Source organism: Haematobia irritans, chromosome 4 (assembly GCF_050003625.1).
Source record: "Haematobia irritans isolate KBUSLIRL chromosome 4, ASM5000362v1, whole genome shotgun sequence".
Lineage (NCBI taxonomy): Eukaryota > Metazoa > Arthropoda > Insecta > Diptera > Muscidae > Haematobia > Haematobia irritans.
This window is the reverse complement of record NC_134400.1, coordinates 227,437,460-227,464,157: the sequence shown is the minus strand read 5'-3', so window position 1 is coordinate 227,464,157 and position 26,698 is coordinate 227,437,460. Positions and strand designations below refer to the sequence as shown.

At 33.8% G+C, this 26,698-nt stretch overlaps 3 protein-coding genes across 3 annotated transcripts in view; 1 reads left to right on the top strand and 2 right to left on the bottom strand.

Annotated features, from left to right (window-relative positions):
- Positions 1 to 257: 257 nt before the first annotated feature.
- LOC142236027 (uncharacterized) lies at positions 258 to 8,561 on the bottom strand. Its single transcript, XM_075307277.1, has 4 exons — positions 8,532 to 8,561; positions 738 to 897; positions 555 to 653; positions 258 to 479 (listed from the first exon to the last, which is right to left on the bottom strand). Exons 1-4 carry the CDS (start codon positions 8,559 to 8,561, stop codon positions 445 to 447), a joined length of 324 nt encoding a protein of 107 aa, XP_075163392.1. The 3' UTR covers positions 258 to 444.
- Positions 8,562 to 13,208: 4,647 nt separating this feature from the next.
- LOC142236026 (uncharacterized) lies at positions 13,209 to 18,260 on the top strand. Its single transcript, XM_075307276.1, has 3 exons — positions 13,209 to 14,006; positions 14,050 to 14,517; positions 18,108 to 18,260. Exons 1-3 carry the CDS (start codon positions 13,209 to 13,211, stop codon positions 18,258 to 18,260), a joined length of 1,419 nt encoding a protein of 472 aa, XP_075163391.1.
- Positions 18,261 to 26,330: 8,070 nt separating this feature from the next.
- Positions 26,331 to 26,698, bottom strand: part of LOC142236025 (uncharacterized) — a 37,855-nt gene continuing 37,487 nt past the window's right edge. Inside the window, exon 5 of the mRNA XM_075307275.1 lies at positions 26,331 to 26,475. Coding sequence (XP_075163390.1) covers positions 26,331 to 26,475 — 145 coding nt within the window. The remainder of the gene's footprint in view (positions 26,476 to 26,698) is intronic.

Below are 26,698 nucleotides of genomic sequence, written 5' to 3'. Positions count from 1 at the left end.
AAGAATATAGTTAAACTCATTCAAAATATTCCTGCTATCCGGAAAAATGAACAATTTTTTGGGAAACCTGTATTAAGAAATTGGTTTGAAATAAACTGTTTGTCGGTATAATTTTCAAAAAAGTAGAGAAATTGAGGAATCAAAGGTACAACAAGCCTGTATACAACTAATAAATTTTTCGTACAAAACAAGTCAATTTTCTATAACCACCAGTATTTAATTCCAAAAAATTATTATTATATTACACAAAACTATGGTTTATGATATACAATAAAGGAAATATTTTTATTAGTACGTTGGATGCAGTTACTTGTCGGTAGTTAGTAATTGCTTCTTCAAAAGAGTAATATTCTACGTTATTAGGACTAAACTAATTAATTTAAATTTCCATGTTTTCTATCCAGATGAAAGATATATTGAATTGTCCAATTTCATCGATTTTGGCTAACTTTTGTTGGGCGGATTTGTCTTATAAGCATCTGAAATTGCAAAGTTATACAAAATATAAGAAAAATATTATCAAATTCTATCGTTCATATTGATTTTTAACTTACGGGTTTCAAGAGTGTTTCCTAGAGCCAATAAGGATATCAGCTTAATTAGCATTAAACAGTAAGAATATTCAAAAAAATACCATTGCAAGACCTGTTTACCTGCAAGTGAAAATAATAATTTTTAATAAATTTAAATTTTAGTTTTATTAAAAACGGACAAAATACCGTTTATAGAAAACTTACCACATTGACAAATCCATCCAGTTGGTACATTATTGAAATCATATCCATGGACTAATGGGACGTTTTTGAAATTATTCTCAGAATATATTTGAAATAAAAAATGAAAAAAAAAATAGACATAATTTCCAATTGTCAGTATAGCATTTAGTAAAGGGTGATTCTTTTGAGGTTAGGATTTTCATGCATTAGTATTTGACAGATCACGTGGGATTTCAGACATGGTGTCAAAGAGAAAGATGCTCAGTATGCTTTGACATTTCATCATGAATAGACTTACTAACGAGCCACAACGTCGAATTTTCAGTGAATGGGCCCTAGAAAAGTTGGCAGAAAATCCGCTTTTTTATCGACAAATTTTGTTCAGCGATGAGGCTCATTTCTGGTTGAATGGCTACGTAAATAAGCAAAATTGCCGCATTTGGAGTGAAGAGCAACCAGAAGCCGTTCAAGAACTGCCCATGCATCCCGAAAAATGCACTGTTTGGTGTGGTTTGTACGCTGGTGGAATCATTGGACCGTATTTTTTCAAAGATGCTGTTGGACGCAACGTTACGGTGAATGGCGATCGCTATCGTTCGATGCTAACAAACTTTTTGTTGCCAAAAATGGAAGAACTGAACTTGGTTGACATGTGGTTTCAACAAGATGGCGCTACATGCCACACAGCTCGCGATTCTATGGCCATTTTGAGGGAAAACTTCGGAGAACAATTCATCTCAAGAAATGGACCGGTAAGTTGGCCACCAAGATCATGCGATTTGACGCCTTTAGACTATCACAATGGACTGAATAGTCTAAGTGAGCCTGAATCTTAATCGGGCTGCCACTTTAACCACTTTAACCTTTAGACTATTTTTTGTGGGGCTACGTCAAGTCTAAAGTCTACAGAAATAAGCCAGCAACTATTCCAGCTTTGGAAGACAACATTTCCGAAGAAATTCGGGCTATTCCGGCCGAAATGCTCGAAAAAGTTGCCCAAAATTGGACTTTCCGAATGGACCACCTAAGACGCAGCCGCGGTCAACATTTAAATGAAATTATCTTCAAAAAGTAAATGTCATGGACCAATCTAACGTTTCAAATAAAGAACCGATGAGATTTTGCAAATTTTATGCGTTTTTTTTAAAAAAAAAGTTATCAAGCTCTTAACAAATCACCCTTTATTTAAGGTGGATATTAAGTTCGAGTTTAGAGGCTAAAATCGCAATTTTCATGATACGTTTTCTTTAATAATCCATTATAAAAAAATAATCTTTATAAAAAACTTGGTTTGGGCTATTCTCCATCAAGTTATATTTAAATTTGTATCGGAAGACGTACAATTTTACACTTTTCTTAGTAATTTATTTTTATTTTTAGCGTATAAACTCGAACTTAGTACTCACCTGTAGGAATTGCTGTAACATAAAAAATATAGATTCAAAAACATGGTTGCATCTCCAACCTGTGATCCAGATGTAGAATAAATATAGATCATCCTATTACCACTCATGTTGTATATTTTTTATGTAAATCAATTAAAAATCCGCACTAATTTTAAACTATTAACAGAAATATACAGTTCCTTAATCTGTTATTTGTTTTTTATCAATAAAAAGCGTTTCTGATTACTCTAACATCACATCATTCACTTCTCAGTTTATAAAATGTTTCGAAATAAATGTATTTTCATTAATAATCACCAATACCTCACGTACAATTTTGCAAAATTAAAACCACGTGTGCACTTCATAAATGCATCAACATAACTGAATGCAACAATAAAACTCAAAGACACAAATAGCCATAAAGAAAAACAACTCCGTAAAGAAAAACAACTCCACACACACACACACACGATCCCTTTCTGATCTCGCTATTGCAAGAAAACAACTCTCACCACAAAAGATACCAACAACACACAAGGAACATTTCATTGTCTCTAGAATCAAAACAACCAACAACAGCATAAATGACGCAATAACAAACACAAACAATCATACGAGATATACACAAAATGTCTCTTAAAAACTCCCTCACATGATGCACTCACATTTTCCAGTAGCACGTTTATTGATTAGTTTGAATTCTATCTATAAGTTAAGGTAAAATATATACCAAATCTATGAGGAATCTATAAAAAATGATATACACCCGGCAAGGATTATATTAACTACTTTTTATTCTACTTTATCTACAATTTTCAATGTGAGGAAAAACACTCCAACTTATAATAAAAAGGGAAATAATCTGTAGGTAGCCATCATACGAATCGGTAATGTCGTTAAGTTAATTTTTACTACAAAAATTTTTTTCCATACAAAATTTTTTCTTAGTAAATTGTCTACATTTCGTAGTAAGATTTTTATATTGCCCATGTATTTTTATAATAGAATCAACGATGCATTAACTACTGTGTTGGAAATTTATTTAAGGAAAAATCCTTCCCATTTCGTAGTTAGTGAACTAAAAAACATTTACTGAATTTTTATAAGTTTTTCTTTAGCTTTTTAGTTAATTTTCGTTGTGGTTACGAAAAATGAACTATATTACAGTAAATTTGTCGAACTATGTGGAAGTCAAAATGGTCCTTAAATTTACAAGACACTTTTTTTCTGTGTATAGGTTTTGTAAAAGTCTATCAAATTCTGTCCAAATCGAGTGATATTTAAATGTATGTATTTGGGACAAACCTTTATATATAGCACCCAACACATTTGACGGATGTGATATGGTATCGAACATTTAGATCTACAAAGTGGTGCAGGGTATAATATAGTCGGCCCCGCCCGACTTTAGACTTTCCTTACTTGTTTTTTACTAAAATTGTGTTCCACCCTAGTGCATTAGCCAACTTAAATTTTGAGTCTATAGATTTTGTAAAAGTCTATCAAATTCTGTCCAAATCGAGTGATATTTAAATGTATGTATTTGGGACAAACCTTTATATATAGCACCCAACACATTTGACGGATGTGATATGGTATCGAAAATTCAGATCTACACCCTCACAAAAAATCGCCTCTGTAACATATACTCCCAAACATATTTTGCTTCAAGCATATAAATACAAGGCCGTATTCAGGGGAGATGAGGGGGATCAAACCCCCCCCCCCCCGAAATGAATGAATATTTTTATATAAATAAATATATATTTTTAGCTGCATAGAAAAATCTTATCGAAGATGTTGAAGAAAATCTGGAGGTTTTATTTTGAAAAACGCTTACCTATAAAACTTGCACAAATCATAAAATACTAGTTGAAAAGCACGTCAAATGACGGTCGAAAAAAACAAATTGTTTTTGTTCTCGCACCACAAATTTCATTTTTGGAAAATGTATTTCTGCTTTTTATGTGTGTTTGTTGTTCCTTTTGTGAACATGACTCGCTTTGTTTGGCCATAGAACAACAACGAAACAGCCAAACATACGTGTGTAAATGAAATGGAGCAAAATCTGCGAAAAGAACCTGCCTAATTTAGCGATGGAAGCAATAAAGAGATATTTCCAAACGTGCATATTTTAAAAATTTTGGTCACTTTACCAGTTACTCAGGGATGGAAAATACAATTTTTAAGAAAGTACAAAAAAGGTATTTTTTGATCGGAAAGGTACTTGTTACTAAATTTCAACAAAAATTTCACTTGAATATTATTGTCAAGAGACTGAATTTTAAAGAAAATAAAATTTTGACAAAATTTTAAAGAAAATAAAATTTTGACAAAATTTTCTATATAAATAAAATTTTGCAAAAATTTTCTATAGAAATAAAATTTTACATTCGTTTTGTTTTGTTATTGTTGGTTTTGATCTTTAAGCATTGTTGTTTTTTTGTTGCAGCTTAAAACCATACATTGACTAAACTACAAGTGTAGTTTAACCAACAGAGGAAAATAATGTTTGTCAAATTTATTTGGGCAAAGACCTATAGACTGCAAGATGGTTGGATGGTTTCGGAATTACCACATTCCTTATCAGCATCCTCTATTTGCAGCAAAACTATCAACCAATTATTAGAATAAATTCAGGCAGTTCATTAAACCCAATGAACCACACTTGAACACTCCGAAAAAAGGTTTTGTATGATAGCCGGCTTATGCCGAAATAATTTTGCAAAAAAATTCTATAGAAAAAAATTTTGCAAAATTTTTTCTATAGAAATAAAATTTTGCAAAAATTTCCTATAGAAATAAAATTTTTACAAAATTTTCAATTGAAATAAAATGTTGACAAAATTTTCTATAAAAATAAAATTTTGCAAAAATTCTATATAGAAATAAAATTTTGACAACATTTTCCACCGAAACAAAAAATCGATAATATACACAGTCTCACATAAGTTTACATACCCTTGAGGTTTTTACCTTATAACTAAAGATGTTTCTTGTTGTTGTTTATAATCCAGACTAAAAAATCTTCTTAAAAATTTACAAATACTTTGTTTTTCAAATTAATTTACAAAATCTAAAGCATATATATCCATATTTTATTATATTTTATTAATTAAAGAAAATACAATTTCTTAAACCGTATGTACACTTGTGTAAGACTGTGTAGAACCGCATTCTTTTTTCGACTAAAACATTCTTGAAGTTCAATAAAATCTTGTTTTTGACTATGTCTTTTACAAAATCGAGATTTTCTTCCCACATGAACATGTCTGTTTTGCCATATTTGTAAAAGACTATTAGCAAATAAGGTTGATAAAGACTTTCTCAAAATATTAAAATATTTTGTCAAAGCTATTGTACCATAAATCTGATATCGACTCAAAAATGTCTACACAAAAGGTACTAAATCATTCACGGGGGTACTACGTTACTGACCGGGGTGAAAAAGTTTTGAAAAAAGTACTATAGTACTGCATTTTCCATCCCTGCAGTTACTACGTGCTCATCCGAACGTTCATTTTTAACAATGAAGAGATTCATGGCTTAACAAGAAGGTTAAATAATGGGGCCATATGAGTACAATTTTTTTATTTCGACCAAATTTTAAGATGTCAAAATCATATGTTTATGGTGATTGCAGCTCTCCAAATGACACTGCATAGCAAATGCATCTCAAACAAACTAGCGCATTCATAGCTGGAGAATTGTTCAAAGATGACTGGAGTATCTTGATAACATATTCCAGACCCAAAATACCACGCACATCAGTTTTTAAACTGCATCTCTGGATTTGAATTATTTTTTCAGGACAATTGAAGGAATAAATAATTGCCACTTTTGCCAATGCCCAAGGCATATTAATTAAAGGTAAAGTCACGAGCAAACGTGTGTACACCCCATGATATTTAGAAAGTCAAACTAAAATGGCAGGTCACTAGTTGAGTTGGTAAGTTGACATTTTTTGTATGTGTAGTGTTGTTGTATTGTAATATTTATGTACACAAAGAATGTAAACAAACCTACTAAACGTAAACAAAGCATTTGACAATATGAATATCGATATTAGTCACCTGATTGCATGACTTTACCTCTTTAATATGCCTTGGCCAATGCCATACGATTCTTTTATCAGCTGATTTTGACTTCTTAAAATTGTAAACAACATATTGAAATTTGTTGTTTTTGTTATCGTGATTCAACCTCCTTATTCAGCCATGGAAGAGATTAAAGACGTATCTTAGAAATTCGACTAGCGAGAGTAGACTCAAAGGATTGGCATTAATGTCGGTTCATCGCCGAATAAATGTGCCGACTGAAGAAGTCATTGATTTATTTGCTGCCCAAAAAGCCCGTCGGTTCAATTTAATATTATAAATATATTGTACAAAGTTGTGCACACGGATGAAAAAGACTGTTTTTCATATGTTTGGCTATAAACATTATATGTTTGGAACACACATTTTTAAACACAATATTTTTGAGTGCAAGCATATAATGTTCATAAACTAGCATAACATGTTTGGGACATATATGTTAATATGTTAGAACATATTATGTTTGGGACATAAAATGTTTGTAAATATAATATGCTTGGATGCAAACATATATTAATTTAGAAATAGCCTATAAACATATATGTGTTTAGTAGCTTGGAGCGCTATTTAACAGGGAGCGATATTGAATTAAGTTGGTGGTTGTTGCTTGTTATTACAAAATTAACATTTTATTTTTCCTTGGGCAATTGATCAGCTACTTCTTTGATACTTACAAACTGTGTGGTCCGCTGTTCGAATCCCCGTCCGGCAAAAGGTAAAATTAAAATAAAAAAATCATAAAATTGAATGATTTTGTATCGCAGAAAAATGTTTGTATCACAGAAAAAGGTGCTAAGAACTAAAAAATCTCGTGGAAGTGAGAAAGATGTGAGGGAATATACAATTAGGCAGAAACAAAATTTTGAGCATTCAGGTCGAAAACCTATGTTGTTAGCACCTATATTACCTGTTTATTTTCATAATTCATTATGATTGTAAATATATAAATAAATAAATAAAATTTTGAGCACAATATTGTTTGGGAGAATTTTTTTAAGCATATAATATTTTTGGGTGCAAAATGCTTCCAAACATATTATATGTTCACATAATAACATATTGTTTTTTGGAAGACAACATTATTGAATTTGGATGCAAAAATACAAAATGTTTGGAACTTAGACTACCCAAACATATATTGTTTAGACCAATATGCTTTCAAACATATTATATATTGGAAGAGATCAAACATATAAATGTTTGGGCAATACCCAAAAATTGTATATGCTTGAAGCAAAATATGTTTGGGAGTATATGGTACAGAAGCGATTTTTTGTGAGGGTGCAGGGTATAATATAGTCGGCCCCGCCCGACTTTAGACTTTCCTTACTTGTTTTTACTGGCATTTTGATTGCAGTGTCGTATTTAGAAACACCAATGAATATGAACATTCTAATGAATAATTTTGTTCTTAATTTCATTTATACCTTGTTTATATAAAATGTATCCACCATTGTTGTAACCTCTAAAAAGAATAGATCGCCCTGTCGTTATAGCTTGTTTTAATTTCCTTTGTGTACTTTGACTTACTCCCCAGGTATATCGATTTGTTTTACGCCTCAAAAAGAAAATCTGATGCCGATGTTGGGAAGCAAACACATACATAAAACGCTGATCTAAAGACAAAAACACATTATAATGTTTTCAAATGTCTATTCTCTTTGTCACTCTATTTTCACCGAATACACATTTTAATATTCAAATTAAATAATAGTTACACTTAAGCATATCAATTTTTTGGAGAAGGCGTTTTAACATGCAAGCGCATACCCAAAACGACTGCTTTCATTCAAGAACTGTTTTCCGAAACAACATACAAGCATTTTCAAAGCAACCACTAATTGCTCTGCTGAATTGTGTTTATATATTTTTTCAAGTTTCTCAGTTTTCATTTCTATTAATTTCTCTTTACACTCTCGCTTTCTGAATAAGATATCGCAACATGTTTAATCGAAAATTCTAAATTAATATGGGTTTAGATCAACATATCCACATTTTATAAAAAATGGATGTCCCAAAAATAATATATTCTAACATATTAACATATGAGTCCCAAACATTCTATGTTAATTTAGAAACAAGTATATACGGCCGTAAGTTCGGCCAGGCCGAATCTTATGTACCCTCCACCATGGATTGCGTAGAAACTTCTATGAAAGACTAACATCCACAATCGAATTACTTGGGTTGTGGTATCTTAAAACTTCTTAACATCGTTTTCTAAATTGTGAGTTAATCCATACGTGTTATATATTAGACAAAAAAGTTATGTATAGTTAACCCTACGGTCCATAACCAGCTGGATGAACGGGAGTCCATAACCAGGGTACCCGGGTACCTAGTGCAGTTTTTTCGTTCATTTTCAAATAAAATAGTATGTATCGTCACAGATTATTAGAAACGCTTAGTTTTTACGTCTCAACTGTACAAATTTCATGTTTGTGTTTTTTTTTGTAGCATGTGTACCGTTACACATTTCGTCATTATAAGTTAAACTGTTGTACAGTGAAGTTGATGAAAAATGATCCGCAATAAACAATTTTTAACTGAAAGACAATATCTGCGTTTGAGTGAAGAAGCCAGAGGAATATATATTGAGTCTTTACTTGATGATATGACTTTGGATGACGACGCTTCCGGGCCAATTGAGGAAGAACAAGAGGTATTTGCTGGAGAAGTGCAAGACTCAGAGAGTGAAGACTGGGAAAATTACAACGAAACTTCAAACGCTATTGATACGCCAATGCAAATTGAGCAAGATGTATTTGAAGATGAGAGTGACTATGAAAGTGATATTGTTGAAGAAAATGCACCAACATCAAGCACAACAGAATGTATGATTGCACGTGATGGTACTCAGCGGCTAACAAGACCAGTTGTTTTTCAACAAATAAGGAGTCACAACATCATTAGAACTCGCAGTGGTCCATTACGAATGACGGAAAGTATGACTGGCATGCAATGCTTCAAGAGTTATTTTACAATAGAAATGGTCGATATAATCGTGCGTCTTACCAACAAAAAAGCCAATTCGACCTATGATGCCTACAATGCAGCGAATCCAACAAAGCTCCAATTGAAGTGAAGGGATACGACAGTGGAAGAAATATACGCATTCATTGGAATTCTGATAATGGCAGGCACAAATCATTCTAATGATGAAAATGCTAGGGACTTATGGACGCACTTGTCGCATCCTCTATTCCGCGCAACGATGGGATTAAACCGCTTCTGGGATCTTATTCGTTTTATACGTTTTGATGACGCAAGAACAAGAAACGAGAGGCAACGTACAGATAAAGCTACTCCAATACGAGATATTTGGATAATGTTGAACGCCAATCTCGTAAAATATTATGTGCCTACAGAAAATTTAACAATCGACGAACAATTGTATTCGTACCGCGGCAGAACGAAATTTACACAGTATATTCCATCAAAGCCTGCGAAATACGGTATCAAGGTGTGGTGGATATGCGATGCCGAAAATTCATATCCTCTTCATGACCAAATCTATACTGGCAAACAAGACAATGTTCGCGAAATTGGTGTAGGCGAACGAGTAGTCAGAGATTTGGTGGGACCATACCATGGTAGCGGACGTAATATCACCATGGACAATTTTTTTACGACGCTGCCACTGGCAAAACAGCTGATGTCCTTCAAACTAAGTATTGTCGGAACACTGCGTCGAAACAAAGCCTATATACCAATAGAAATGAAAGACGATAAGAGGTGGACCATTGGGACAAGCAAATTTGGTTTCCACGAGAAGGTGACTATGGTTACATACAAACAGAGAAAAACTAATTCCGTAATATTGCTGTCGACTATGCATAATGATGCAACTGTAGAAGAAAACGGCAAACCAGAAATTGTCAATTTTTATAATAAAACGAAAGGTGGCGTGGATGTAATGGACCAGACGCTTCGAGAGTATACCACACAGAGACACACAAAACGGTGGCCTTTGTCGTTTTTCTACAATATGCTCGTTAGTGCTTTTGCGGCATATTTTATGAAAATAACACAACTGTCCCATATCAAACAACACGTAGAAAACACTTTTTGCGTAAACTTGCTGAAGATTTGTGCGCGCCAGTAATAGAAGAAAGAGCTACCAATCGCCAAGTAACGCGTCACTTTTCCACCAAAACAGCAATTGAGAACTTTTTGGGAAGACCAGTGGGGCCGGTAACCTATACCGAGCAACCATCTACTTCTACAGCCGCTTCTACTGGTGATGACAGGAAGCCAATAACAGGAAGCTGTTATTTGTGCGCTTCATTACCAGATAAAAAGAGAAGAAAGACGAGAAAAGTCTGCAGCGTTTGCAAGAAACCAGTTTGCGATCAACATACTAAAACAATATCAAAATGTTTTCCATGTTTTAATGATTAGAAATAAGTTAAAATGAATAAAATATAAATGATTCAAGTAAGAAACAATTACATTTCCTATTTTAAACACCAATAAACGATATGAAAAAAACCAAAAGCTTTTTCTTTGAAATATAATTTATAATTTGCACTAAGGTACCCGGGTACCCTGGTCATGGACCCCTGTATACAAAAACATTACACTCAGTTTTTGGCTAAAATATTTAACCAAATGTGATAATCTTTTTTCTAGTCTCTAAGTTTAGCCGAAATGGCTGATGATTCGGAGTTTCATGTTGATATCTTCAATATTGTAGGAACAGCAGCATTTTAAATTTCAAATTGTTACCCGGGTACCCGGTTATGGACCGTAGGGTTAACCCTACAAATAATTACGAATCGACATGGACTTTTGCACGGTACGTAGAGAGCCAGAATTGAAATATGGGGGTCGCTTATATGGGGGCTATATAGAATTATGAACTTGATATGGACCAATTTTTGTGTGATTGGGGATCGATTTATCTGAGGGCTATATATAACTATAGACCGATATGGACCTAGTTAGGCATGGTTGTTAACGGCCATATACTAGCACAATGTACCAAATTTCAACTGACTCGGATGAAATTTGCTCCTTCAAGAGGCTCCAAAACCAAATCTCGGGATCGGTTTATATGGGGGCTATATATGATTATGGACTGATATCGACCACTTTTCGCATGGTTGTTAAAAATCATATACTACCACCACGTACCAAATTTCAACCAGATCGGATGAATTTTGCTTCTCCAAAAGGCACCGGAGGTCAAATCTGGGGATCGGTTTATATGGGGGATATATGTAATTATGGACTGATATGAACCAATTCCTGCATGGTTGGTGGATACCATATACTAACATCACGTACAAAATTTAAACCGAATCGGATGAATTTTGCTCTTCCAAGGGGCTCCGGAGGTCAAATCTGGGGATCGGTTTATATGGGGCCTATATATAATTATTGACCGATTTCGACCAATTTTTGCATGGGTGCTTGAGGCCATATATTAACACCACCTACCAAATTTCAACTGAATCAGATGAATTTTGGTCTTCCAAGAGGCTTCGGAGGTCAAATCTGGTGATCGGTTTATATGGGGGCTATATATAATTATGGACCGATGTGGACTAATTTCTGCATGGTCATTAGAGACCATATACTAACACCAGCCACCGTGGTACAATGGTTAGCATGCCCGCCTTGCATACACAAGGTCGTGGGTTCGATTCCTGCTACGACCGAACACCAACAAGTTTTTCAGCGGTGGATTATCCCACCTCAGTAATGCTGGTGACATTTCTGAGGGGTTCAAAGCTTCTCTAAGTGGTTTCACTGGAATGTGGAACGCCGTTCGGACTCGGCTATAAAAAGGAGGTCCCTTGTCATTGAGCTTAACATGGAATCGGGCAGCACTCAGTGATAAGAGAGAAGTTCACCACTGTGGTATCACAATGGACTGAATAGTCTAAGTGAGCCTGATACATCGGGCTGCCACCTAACCTAACCTAACCCTATATAATTATGGACCGATGTGGACCAATTTTTGCATGGTTGTTAGAGACCATATACAAACACCATGTACCAAATTTCAGCCGGATCAGATGAAATTTGCTTCTCTTAGAGCAATCGCAAGCCAAATTTGGGAGTCCGTTTATATGGAGGCTATACGTAAAAGTGGACCGATATGGCCGATTTGCAATACCATCCGACCTACATCAATAACAACTACACTGTTAGAAAAATATGTTTTTCATATGTTCCGATATAAACAAAATGTGTTTCGGGCACAATTTTTAAACACAATATATTTAAGTGCAAACATGTAATGTTTATTTATTTATTTCGTCTAGGGAAAATATTCCTTACAGACTAATGCTTAATAATAAATTGTGTTTAACAAGTTCTTAAATTGATTAATATTCAAAGAAAAGTCTACGTCGTATAGCAAACTTATTCTATTACATTCTGTAAGAAATCTAGTGATGGGCTCATTCATAGCGTAGCTAGTTCTATGACAAGGAACATGAAAAACTTCAAAATTTCTTAATCTTCGGGATGGTACATGAAATCCTATTTTACTAAGAATATAAGGACAATCTAAAGTGCCACATATAACTTTATATAAGAATAGAATGCATTGCAGAAGTCTTCGATCTTTTAATGTAGGCAAATGTATCAATGTATAAACTAACACAAAATGTTTGGGACACATATGTTAATATGTTACAATATATTATGTTTGGGGCATGAATGTTTCATAAAAATAATATGTGTGAATGTATACATATATAAATTTACACATTTCGAGTAAAAATATATATGTTGTGATACTTTATTCAGAGAGCGACAGAGAGAGAGAGAGAGAGTTAGTATAGAGAAAGGAATAGAGATGGAAACCGGGAGGGTTGAATAAAAAGATATCAACATAACACAGCGAGAATGAAGTGAGAGCAATTTCTGTGAAACCGCTTATATGTTGTTTCGGAAAACTGTTTCATGATAAGGCCAACAATTTAATATGCTTAAAACACAGTATAAATAGACATAAAAATTTAAATGAAAAAGTTATAAGGACAAAATCGACAATGACTTTCCTAATAAAATGTCGCAACGAGGGAATTATACCAGGATTCATAAAACAAGCAATGAAACATGTTTACAATATATTAGGAAATAGACGAAAGGAATATGAAGTACAGAAGACGCTAGACAAGCATATTGAGAATTTTCAAAGAAAAATTCTAAATGTTGTTATAAAACATCAACATAATATAAAACGAGATATTGAACGAGAAAACGACGGAATAAAATCATACTTAGACAGTAAACTTAATGAAGAAGAAAAGAATTACCTTTGGACAAGAGAAAATAAAATTACAAGGGAAATTAAAGAAAAGTCAACAGCAACACACAAGAAAAAATTATTAAAACTTCAAGAACAACAAAGAGAGGAATTGGACATAAAGATAAACGAAAAATGGTTTATTAATACAACAGATACTCAATTTCCCGAAAATGTAAAATGGTTACTGTCGCTAGGACAAAAACATGGTCTCCCAACATCAAAAGCCGAATTTCCACTTTTTAAATATATAAGTGATGGGGAACATATAATACAATCTACAAAAAAAGAAAAGGAAGAACAGGAAACTGCGAGAACAATGTTCGCAACAACTTTAGAAACTCATTTAAATAAAATGAAATACAACAGTAGGGAGAAGTTCGTTACAAGAACAGTGGAGCAAACTCGACAATTTCTAAAGAAAAATAAAAATATATTAATTTTAAATGCAGACAAAGGCAATACAACAGTTGCTATGGAAAAAAGTGAATATCAACAGAGAATGATGATTATTATAAGCGACTTCGAGCAATCTCTGCAAGTACATTGGAAACCTTTTAAACATTTTAACACAGGACTCGAAGTACAATATAAAGGACTCCCTGCAATTTAAAAATAAGATCAAGAACCTGACTATCAAGGAGGATGAAAAATTAGTATCTTTTGACGTTGTGTCCCTATTCCCAAGTGTACCGGTTGACTTAGCTTTAAAAATCATCGAAAGTAGATGGCAAGAATTGGAGGGCCATACTAGACTTACAAAGAATATATTTATGAAAATTTTAAAATTCGGCATAGTGGTGAATAGATACTTTACGTATGAAGACAAAACATATAAACAAAAGAGAGGACTGCCGATGGGATCATCTGCTTCACCTATTGTAGCTGATATAGTTATGGAACATTTACTGGACAACTGCATGAAAAACTTGACAACAAAACCAAAAATCTTGACGAAATATGTGGACGATATATTTGCTGTGGTTCGGGAAGGTGCAATACATGAGATCTTGACAACATTAAATGGCTTCCATAATAGCATAAAATTCACGGTAGAAATAGAGAAAAACGGCAGAATTCCATACTTAGACACGCTGGTTATCAGGAAGGAAAATTATAAACTTGGTTTAGATTGGTACCAAAAACCAACAGCATCGGGGAGAATAATGAATTATTTTTCACAACACCCAAAAAGGATAGTGATTAACACAGCAAAAAATCTTATAAACAGGGTGTTAAACATAAGTGACAAAGAATATCATTCTAAAAACAAATCCATTATTAGAGATATTCTACACAACAATAATTTTCCAAAATATTTAATTAATGACTTAATATCACAATTTAAACCGGAGGGGAAAAAACAAAACGAAAATAAAAACGAGGAAACAATATACAAGTCACTAGTATATGTCAACAAATTATCAGAACGAATTACAAACTCTGAAATCTTTGATAAAGGACAATACACTTTAGCACACAAGTCAAACAATACTCTCAAAAAATTATTTTCCAACATGAAAACCAAGATCCCCACTATGGAAAAACATAATACGATTTATGAAATACCGTGCGGTGGAAATAATAAAGAAAAATGTGAAAAAGTTTATGTAGGAACATCCAAAAACAAATTAAAAACAAGAATTTCAGGACATAAATCGGATATTAAATTACGCACCAACTCGAATACCACAAAAACGGCACTAGCAGACCACTGTGCGAGAAACAATCATACCCCAAACTTTGACGACGTAAGAATATTAGAAAGAGAGAATAATTACAGCAAAAGGTTTACATATACCATTTAAGATTATTAACTAAAAGTAATTAAGATTTACACTTATTTTAAATTATTAAATGTTTAATACTGTGATATTTATGAAATGTAATTTCTATAAATCTATTGTAGACCCCTGAGGAAGCGATTCAATATCGTAATCGCGAAATATTGGGAATAATAAATAAAATATTTTAAAAAGACCTCGAGCTTGAAGAACCATTAATTTATAATTTTAAGTCTAAATATTATTTAATTTGAATATTAGAATGAGTATTCGGAATAAAGAGAATAGACATTCGGAACCAAGAGAATAGACATTTGAAAAAAAAACAGCATATTTGTATTACAGAAAAAGATGCGAAGAACTCAAAAATTTCGTGGAAGTGAAAATTATGTGAGGGAATGAGCACAATCTTCTTTGAGGATTCTTCCAAGCATATACTATTTTTGGACTCAAAATGCTTCCAAACATATAATACGCTCACATAAAACAAACATATTAATGTTTCGCAGTATCCAATAATATATGTGCTTCCTGCAAAATATGTTTGGAACATATGTTAGAGAAGCGATTTTTTTTGAGGGTGTACTTGTGCCAAGTTTCAAGTCGATAGCTTGTTTCGTTCGGAAGTTAGCGTGATTTCAACAGACGGACGGACATGCTCAGATCGACTCAGAATTGCACCACGACCAAGAATATATATACGGCCATTATGGGGTCTTAGAGCAATATTTCGATGTGTTACAAACGGAATGACAAAGTTAATAAAGGGTGATTTGTTAAGAGCTTGATAACTTTTTTTAAAAAAAAAACGCATAAAATTTGCAAAATCTCATCGGTTCTTTATTTGAAACGTTACTTTTTGAAGATAATTTCATTTAAATGTTGACCGCGGCTGCGTCTTAGGTGGTCCATTCGGAAAGTCCAATTTTGGGCAACTTTTTCGAGCATTTCGGCCGGAATAGCCCGAATTTCTTCGGAAATGTTGTCTTCCAAAGCTGGAATAGTTGCTGGCTTATTTCTGTAGACTTTAGACTTCACGTAGCCCCACAAAAAATAGTCTAAAGGCGTCAAATCGCATGATCTTGGTGGCCAACTTACCGGTCCATTTCTTGAGATGAATTGTTCTCCGAAGTTTTCCCTCAAAATGGCCATAGAATCGCGAGCTGTGTGGCATGTAGCGCCATCTTGTTGAAACCACATGTCAACCAAGTTCAGTTCTTCCATTTTTGGCAACAAAAAGTTTGTTAGCATCGAACGATAGCGATCGCCATTCACCGTAACGTTGCGTCCAACAGCATACGGTCCAATGATTCCACCAGCGTACAAACCACACCAAACAGTGCATTTTTCGGGATGCATGGGCAGTTCTTGAACGGCTTCTGGTTGCTCTTCACTCCAAATGCGGCAATTTTGCTTATTTACGTAGCCATTCAACCAGAAATGAGCCTCATCGCTGAACAAAATTTGTCGATAAAAAAGCGGATTTTCTGCCAACTTTTCTAGGGCCCATTCACTGAAAATTCGACGTTGTGGCAGATCGTAAGTCTATTCGTGATGAAATGTCAAAGCATACTGAGCATCTTTCTCTTTGACACCATGTCTGAAATCCCACGTGATCTGTCAAATACTAATGCATGAAAATCCTAACCTCAAAAGAATCACCCTTTATATTCCCATCCTATGGTGGAGGGTATAACAAAAATATTGTGTTTCAAAAGTTCACATACTTTTCTATCCGTGTAGGAAGGCAACATAATTTTTGGTCAACATAAAAAATCATTTCCAACAAAATCATCCTTCTCTCATCCAACTATAGTTTATTTCCTTTCCAATATCTTAGCGTCGTTTATGATCATGCAAAGGACCACTCAATCTCTATGAAATTAAAAGGAAATTGGATGCGTTAGACTTTTCAGTTTATGGCTTCACGGGTTTCGAGATGGTTGTTGTTGATGGAAGAATGGAAGAGAACACCACACCATTCTCATATCTCAACCATAAGGAAACGGCATGAACTACCCCCTCTAGAGAAGTTTGTAATCCAATTTGAGACGAGCGAAAAAGGTCAGATTGGCCCCTGTAATCATATTAGGAGTCATGACGACCCATCATCCATCGATGGTTGTGCGCAATACATTGCAAACATTTGTACTCAATTGGAAAGACATCATTTCATCACTTTTATGTATGTCGACAAGAGGGGAGACGTATGAGTACATTTATTTTTTTATAGCTTTACCGTCGACAAGGGATATACAAGGTGCAATGGGTGATTTTTTGTGTTGAACAGGACACATCTATTCGTTTGCATTAAAATGCTCAATGAAGCTGGGAGATTTCATTCATATTTTATACGGATTCTTGTTTGCCCTTCTACTAATCGCAAGTATAACCATTCGTAAAAGGAATTTAATAAACATTTTCCATTCAACTATTTTTAAAGCAAACAAGTGAGCAGAATAAAAAGTCGGTAGGGGTTGGTTCCGACCAGAGGTGACTTCCTTTTGGTATTCTGGACATCAATTTGGTATTCAAAATTATAAAACTGGCTACATTAAAGTATTCAGCAGCTGGTATCCGAAAGTACCGATATCGAAGGACATAATGTTGAATTTTTAATCTCGAAAGCAGTTTCGGCTAATGCACACAAATTGTAAACCAGCTGATCGCTATTAAATAACTGTTAATATATGTTCCATATACCCTTAAATGAAACGTCGCACCTCTTAATTTTTTTGCTCATAAATTATTCAATGTTTTACACGTACATCGTTTGATAACAATAAAATAGTTGCTGCCGTGAGTTTCCACCATCTTGTCAATAAATTGCATTTAATGCTACCGAATACTTCGTTAAGATAAATAGCAATGCATTTCTTTGGGAGGAACATTTGTTCACACCAGCCAAGGCTACCTCTCAACTCTCAGTACTAACTCCTCCTATTCTTCATTGTTTCACGTGTCGCATGCATAGATTACAAATGGTCCGTTTTTCTCCGTGTCAGTTCTAAAGAAAAATTGTGTTATTTTCAACGATTCCTTCAGGTTTCCTACTACAGCTCATGAACTATTGAAAATTTTACCAAACAATCAAGGTAAGAAATGTAGCCTATATATTTATGAAAAACTTTCTAGTTCACACAAAGTTCATACGATTACTCCTTAACGATTTTTTTCCAATTTTATTCGTTTTTTTTTAATTCAAGCATTTTAAAACGTTTAGTGACTTTCCTAGTAAATTGCGGTTTTTTGTTTTGTTTTTTTTTTTGTTTACATGGTATGTGTAGGTTCTTGTAACAAAAATATATATGAGCCGGAGCTATCCATAGCTCTGAGATGCATGTGAAGTATATTGGGCACTCTTGATTTCTTACGAGCGGTAGCTACCTGATTTTTTTATTACACTTGTTTCAGGCCTCAGATTAATTTTCTGCAAGGAAATCTACAGTTACCACTGAAACCTCGTTTATTTGAGATAAATATACTAATATTTTGGCAACATGAAGACCCAATTTTTTTTTAATTTAGTTTTTATTTTGCAGCCAAGACTACACACGCAAAGGACTTATTCATATCTCAAACCGTCAGACTTCAATATGTAATTCCAACCATTTCTCTTAATTGCCAACAAAAACTCAAAGATCCCAAAATTTGTAAACCTGAGTGTTTCTGAAAAATATCATTCATTCATTAATTAACAGGGAAAAGCAGTTTTGCCATGGCATAAAAAGATTTCTGCAAATGATCCCATGTAAACATTTCCAATGGCACTTCAAAACAGTTTTAGTTTTACTCCACGAAAAACGATCTCAAATGTCATAAAAAAGTACACACAAAAACCCATCAAATAACTACGAAATAAAACATTTAGCAACTTCTATTTGTATATATTTAAACTACACGCAAAGAAGAAAAACGTTTGGAAAACGTGTACCGAAAAAATTTAAATTTATAAAATCGTATAATTTCTTCTACATTGTTTGTATTATAGAAAAAGGTGCTAATAACTAAAAAACTTCGTGGAAGTGAGAAAGATGTGAGGGAAAATGAAATTAGCTAGAAAAATTTTTTTTGAGGTAGTCTTTATGAAATTGTTTTTACATCCTGAAAAAGAATAAACGTTTATCACAAAAAGTATATACTTTTCTTCCAAATACACTTGTTTGTCTAAAACTTAGTTTGGGATGAAAGAATTATTTCTATGCGTGTACTCACCTTGAGTATTCTCATATTTCTCTCATATATTTTTTTATAAAAATATTTATTTAAAAAACTATTTTTTAATTTTACAAAAATTGCGCTGCTTTACTCTTTTTATCACCGAATAAACAATTTTGTCAACATTAATCAACTAATAAAAAATTTTGTACTCACCTTCAGTATTCTCATATTTCTCTCATATATTTTTTTATAAAAATATTTATTTAAAGAACTATTTTTAATTTTACAAAAATTGCGCTGCTTTACTCTGCTGTTTGTGCATAAACAGGGTTGCCAATAGAACAATTTATTTTGATTTTTACTATCAATATGTTCGTTAGTAAACCCCATCTAGAAAATATTAAAAATTTTAAGTTGAAAATTTGACTTTGTGCCGCTAAAATCGCGATTTCAGTCATAGTTCAATGGACTGAATAGTATAAGTAAGCCCATATAACGGGCCGCCACTATACCTAAACCCTTAGATCATGTTTGTATTCATTACATATGTCGAGGAAAATTTAAATGCAATATTTGAAGTCTTAGAAATTCAGTTGAAAACTATTTTATTTTTTCTTTGTTTAAATTATTAAAATTCGGAAGCAAACGTGATATGTTTCATATATCTAAAGTTTATTTTTTGTAAAATGTGCTGCCACACATATTATTAAAAAGATGTAAGATGAGTGACGGTGATTGAGGCTTATCTTAATATTTACACTTTTGGTGTTGTATATAAATTTAGAATTTTTATCCAATGCCTTTGTTTTGTTATCCGTCAAGCCAAACACATTTTTTATTGGTTGTTTTCTGTGCGTAGTTTGGACTTCATTTTCTGAAAGTGTTCCATGGTTGATGTGTCATTATCGCAACGTATTTGACAAATTTATCATCCTTGTGTATTTATTTTGAATAACCCACTAACACGAATGCTAAGTGTATTCTATGGCTTTGTAGATTAATTAATGTGGGTACTGAATATAAAGATGGGTCGATTATGTTTTATACAGTCAATTACTGGAAATATTCTTTACTAATATTGACGTGGACTACGATGGTCGCCTTTACTTACACAAACTCTTTTTGTTGTGGTTATAACAATGAATTCTGTTATTGCGACCCAAAAATACTAACTCGTTGTTTTCATATTTTTAATGGGTAACTTTTTTTTTAAGGTTAAAATTGAGTAGGAATCATTAAAATGGCTCAAATTATTAAAATATTGCAGAAAAAATGCTAAATACATTCTAGAAATCAAATGTTCAGACAAGCGCTAGAATGCATCGAAATTCATAAAAAAATTATGAAAATTATTTATTTGGGAAAATATCACAAAATTTTTTAATTCACATTCAAAACACTGAATTTAGATCACGCTTTAAGAAGTGATGCAAACTCAGTGCAACGTCTATTGAAATGGTTGGCGTTCGTCCTGCGCCAATTTTGAACCACTTTCGGACCCAAAAATAACATTTTCACTACAATTTTGTTGACGTTTTTTAAACAGCGATATTAAGACATTCATGTTTGAAAGAATAGTTTTAATATCAATTACTATTTTTTTTTTAATTAAAACAAAATAATAAATGAGCTTTTGTTATTAAACTAAATTTAAATTTAGGAAATTAAATTAAATGTTTTATTTCATAAATATCAGACTTCAAACATTCACATATAATAAAGAATCTAACTTACAATTTAAAAGACAATGTTAAGAAACAAAACTACACCCTCATAAAAATCGCTTCTGTAACATATACTCCAAACAAATTTTGCTTCAAGCATATATATTTTCAGGATTTGTCCAAACAAAATATTGTTTGTATTATTCAAACATATTATGTTTCCCCTTAGGGCATACACTGGTAGTAAAAAATTTTAATGAACTTTTCTTTGTATGGATATATTTTTAAGGCGCCAATTGGTTACTTCCATTATTTTACTTGCAGCATACTCTTTCTAAACACATATATGTTTATAGGCTATTTCCAAATTCATATATGTTTACATCTAAGCATATTATATTTACAAACATTTTATGTCCTAAACATAATATGTTCTAACAAAATATTGTGTTAAAAAAATTTGAGTTGCAACCAGGGCTGTGGAGTCGGAGCCGGAGTCTTGGAGTCTGAAGATTTTGCTGGAGTCGGAGCCGGAGTCGTAGAAAATTTGCTCGACTCCGACTCCGGCGAAACAAACATTGAAAAATCTTCCTATCTTTATAACTAAAGAAATATTTCGACAAATTAGATTCCATTAGGGTTTTTAATCGAACAACGGAAAACGAAGTAATGGATTTCAGGCCATTCAAAGTGTATTTATATGAGTGAAATTTCACGGTGATATAAAAAGTAGGTTTTACTAAAGGGTGATTCTTTTGAGGTTAGGATTTTCATGCATTAGTATTTGACAGATCACGTGGGATTTCAGACATGGTGTCAAAGAGAAAGATGCTCAGTATGCTTTGACATTTCATCATGAATAGACTTACTAACGAGCAACGCTTGCAAATCATTGAATTTTATTACCAAAATCAGTGTTCGGTTCGAAATGTGTTTCGCGCTTTACGTCCGATTTATGGTCTACATAAATAAGCTACGTAAATAAGCAAAATTGCCGCATTTGGAGTGAAGAGCAACCAGAAGCCGTTCAAGAACTGCCCATGCATCCCGAAAAATGCACTGTTTGGTGTGGTTTGTACGCTGGTGGAATCATTGGACCGTATTTTTTCAAAGATGCTGTTGGACGCAACGTTACGGTGAATGGCGATAGCTATCGTTCGAAGCTAACAAACTTTTTGTTGCCAAAAATGGAAGAACTGAACTTGGTTGACATGTGGTTTCAACAAGATGGCGCTACATGCCACACAGCTCGCGATTCTATGGCCATTTTGAGGGAAAACTTCGGAGAACAATTCATCTCAAGAAATGGACCGGTAAGTTGGCCACCAAGATCATGCGATTTGACGCCTTTAGACTATTTTTTGTGGGGCTACGTCAAGTCTAAAGTCTACAGAAATAAGCCAGCAACTATTCCAGCTTTGGAAGACAACATTTCCGAAGAAATTCGGGCTATTCCGGCCGAAATGCTCGAAAAAGTTGCCCAAAATTGGACTTTCCGAATGGACCACCTAAGACGCAGCCGCGGTCAACATTTAAATGAAATTATCTTCAAAAAGTAAATGTCATGGACCAATCTAACGTTTCAAATAAAGAACCGATGAGATTTTGCAAATTTTATGCGTTTTTTTTTTTTTAAAGTTATCAAGCTCTTAACAAATCACCCTTTAGAATATTGGCTGAATTGATCAATTATATTGTCCATTTTTAACATATTAAAATATCGATTTTTGACCATACACGCTCACAAAAAATCGCTTCTGTAACATATACTCCCAAACATATTTTGCTTCAAGCATATACATTTTTGGGTATTGCCCAAACATTTATATGTTTGATCTCTTCCAATATATAATATGTTTGAAAGCATATTGGTCTAAACAATATATGTTTGGGTAGTCTAAGTTCCAAACATTTTGTATTTTTGCATCCAAATTGAATAATGTTGTCTTCCAAAAAACAATATGTTATTATGTGACCATATAATATGTTTAGAAGCATTTTGCACCCAAAAATATTATATACTTAAAAAAAATTCTGCCAAACACTATTGTGCTCAAAATTTTATTTATTTATTTATATATTTACAATTATAATGAATTATGAAAATAAACAGGTAATGTAGGTGCTAACAACATAGGTTTTCGACCTGAATGCTCAAAATTTTGTTTCTGCCCAATTGTATATTCCCCCACATCTTTCTCACTTCCACGAGATTTTTTAGTTCTTAGCACCTTTTTCTGTAATACAAACATTGTAGAAGAAATTATTCAATTATATGATTTTATTTTATTTTAATTTTACCTTTTGCCGGACGGGGATTCGAACAGCGGACCACACAGTTTGTAAGGATCAAAGAAGTAGCTGATCAATTGCCCAAGGAAAAATAAAATGTTAATTTTGTAATAACAAGCAACAACCACCAACTTAATTCAATATCGCTCCCTGTTAAATAGCGCTCCCAGCTACTAAACACATATATGTTTATAGGCTATTTCTAAATTAATATATGTTTGCATCCAAGCATATTATATTTACAAACATTTTATGTCCCAAACATAATATGTTCTAACATATTAACATATATGTCCCAAACATGTTATGCTAGTTTATGAACATTATATGCTTGCACTCAAAAATATTGTGTTTAAAAATTTGTGTTCCAAACATATAATGTTTATAGCCAAACATATGAAAAACAGTCTTTTTCATCCGTGTATATGTATGTACTCTTGATAAAGGTACAATTTTAAGGCAATATAGCAGTAGAACCTAACGTTCTAATTTTTTTGGCGGGCATGTCGAGTTCGAAGATGGGTCGTACCGGACAATTTTGAGATATAGCACCTAACAGGTTGGCTGATAAGTCCCCGGTCTGACACATAGATGGCGTCGCTAGTATTAAATGCATATTATTTTTATATAGTACCAACCTTCAAATGATTCGTGTCAAAATTGGAAGTCTGTAAGTCAATTAGTTTGTGAAGCAACTTTTGTTATTGTGAAAAAATTGAAAAAAAGGAATTTCGTATAAAATACTGTTTTCTGAAGGGAAAAAATACGGTGGAAGCAAAAACTTGGCTTGATAATGAGTTTCCGGACTCTGGCTCAGGGAAATCAACAATAATTGATTGGTATGCAAAATTCAAGCGTGGTGAAATGAGCACGGAGGACGGTGAACGCAGTGGTCGCCCGAAAGAGGTGGTTACCGACGAAAACATCAAAAAAAATCCACAAAATGATTGTGAATGACCGTAAAATGAAGTTGATCGAGATAGCAGAAGCCTTAAAGATATCAAAGGAACGTGTTGGTCATATCATTCATTAATATTTGGATATGCGGAAGCTCTGTGCAAAATGGGTGCCGCGCGAGCTCTCATTTGACCAAAAATAGCAACGTGTTGATGATTCTGAGTCGATATGTGACAATGGATGAAACATGGTTCCATCACTACACTCCTGAGTGCAATAGACAGTCGGCGGAGTGGACAGCGACCGGTGAACCGTCTCCGAATCGTGGTAAGACTCAAAAGTCCGCTGGCAAAGTAATGGTCTCTGTTTTTTGGGATCCGCATGGAATAATTTTTATCGATTATCTTGAGAAGGGAAAAACCATCAACGGACTATTATATGGCGTTATTGGAGCGTTTGAAGGTCGCAATCGCGGCAAAACGTCCACATATGAAGAAGAAAAAAGTGTTGTTTCACCAAGCCAACGCACCGTGCCACAAGTCATTAAGAACGATGGCAAAAATTCATGAATTGGGCTTCGAATTGCTTCCCATTCGTATTCTCCAGATCTGGCCCAGCGACTTTTTCTTGTTCTCAGACTTCGCAGGGATGAAATTTGGCTGCAATGAAGAGGTGATCGCCGAAACTGAGGCCTATTTTGAGGCAAAACCGAAGGAGCACTACCAAAATGGTATCAAAAAATTGGAAGGTCGTTATAATCGTTATATCGCTCTTGAAGGGAATTAAAAAAATGTGTTTTTCTTTGTTAGTCCGGGGACTTATCAGCCAACCTGTTACATAAATATAAACCCATCTTTTGATTTGTTTTCAGAAGTTTTTTTCCAGTCTAAAATTTTCATTAGAAATTTTGAGTTATTTGAGAACCATAAATAAATGCGGAAATTTCCCGTCGGCCCAGATTTTGTTTGATAAAAATTTGTTATTAAAAATTCCGCCCGTCCTAATTTTTGGCAGTTTATGTTTGTTTTCTATATCCGACACATTAAATTTTTTAATATCTAAAATTTCTATCTGATTAGCCCGACATTTTGATTTTTGTGTATTTTTGTTTTTTGTATAGATTTTTTTCTATAAAATGCCTATAATATAGATTAATACCAGGATTTTACTTCTTAACTTGAAAATTTTTGTTTTTATAAATACATATTATGGAGATTGTGGTTATCTACCCATATTTTGATGTGGTCTCTATATAGTCTTGTGTCGTATTTTAATTTATTCGCCTGAAATTAAAATGTAGAGTTCTTTACATCCCTGAAATGCTGAGATTTGTCGTCGAGTCGTATCAAAATTTAAAATTAGGGTTCTTTAGGACATATAAACACATATGGCAAAATAGAATACTTATATCGGTCTATTTTTGGAACACTACACCTTAAAATTACAATTGGAATACTGTTAAATTGAGATTTAGGTACACCACCTGGAGTCGACTCCGGAATCGGAGTCGAGGCTAATAAGAAATGCTGGAGTCGGAGTCGAGCAAAATTGAATCGACTCCACAGCCCTGGTTCCAACCATATAATTTTTACACCCAAACATATGAAAAACAGTAATTCGATTGTACATGAAAGTCTTTAGCGGAACTTTGTGCGGTTGTATTTACTTTGTTTCATATCTACCGTTGATGACCCACCTTAATGTAGACACGCATATTAATGAACCACTGCCATCGTTAGTTCTGGTCGGTTACCGTCCAGTACGTTGGAGTTAGAATCGCCCAACACTTGGTAGAAGGGGCCACAACCGTGTGTCTTTGGGCCTACAAGGATGCGGATGTTGGTGTGCTACAATGTCATCATTTTATGTTTGATGATGTCTAAATAAAACTAAACATAATGTAAACATTTGTCTTGTCGTTCGCTCTCGCTCTCCTCTGCAATTACTGCTCTGCCCCGCACTCTGGTGGATATGCTTACAAGTGTTTACCTAACCTAAACGTCAGATGCTCCAACTGCATCAGATTCACATAGCATTAGCAACGACATCCACAAACACACTCATACACTATTGCCAAGTTTGGGTGGTTCGTATGTTAGACACGAACACAGCCTGAGTGACAAATGGTGAAAGTAAGGATGACAATGGCACCATAGCAATCTCAAAGCGCAGCATATCCATTATCGCAGCGTAGTGGTTCTGAATAATGCATCTGTGTGAGTTGGGGTTACATTTTGAGAGTGGTGTACGGAGGGCGTCTGATTTCCGAAATCTTGAGATGAACCCATGGAATAGGAGAGACGGGATATGACGTCGATGGGGGAAATCACCCGAATTGCGATGTGATGAGAAAGCGTTCTAGAGAGTGCAAGGACAGACCACTCTGGGCAATGTCATGTTGAAGCGTTTCCGTCTTTTTTTGTTACATTCACTCG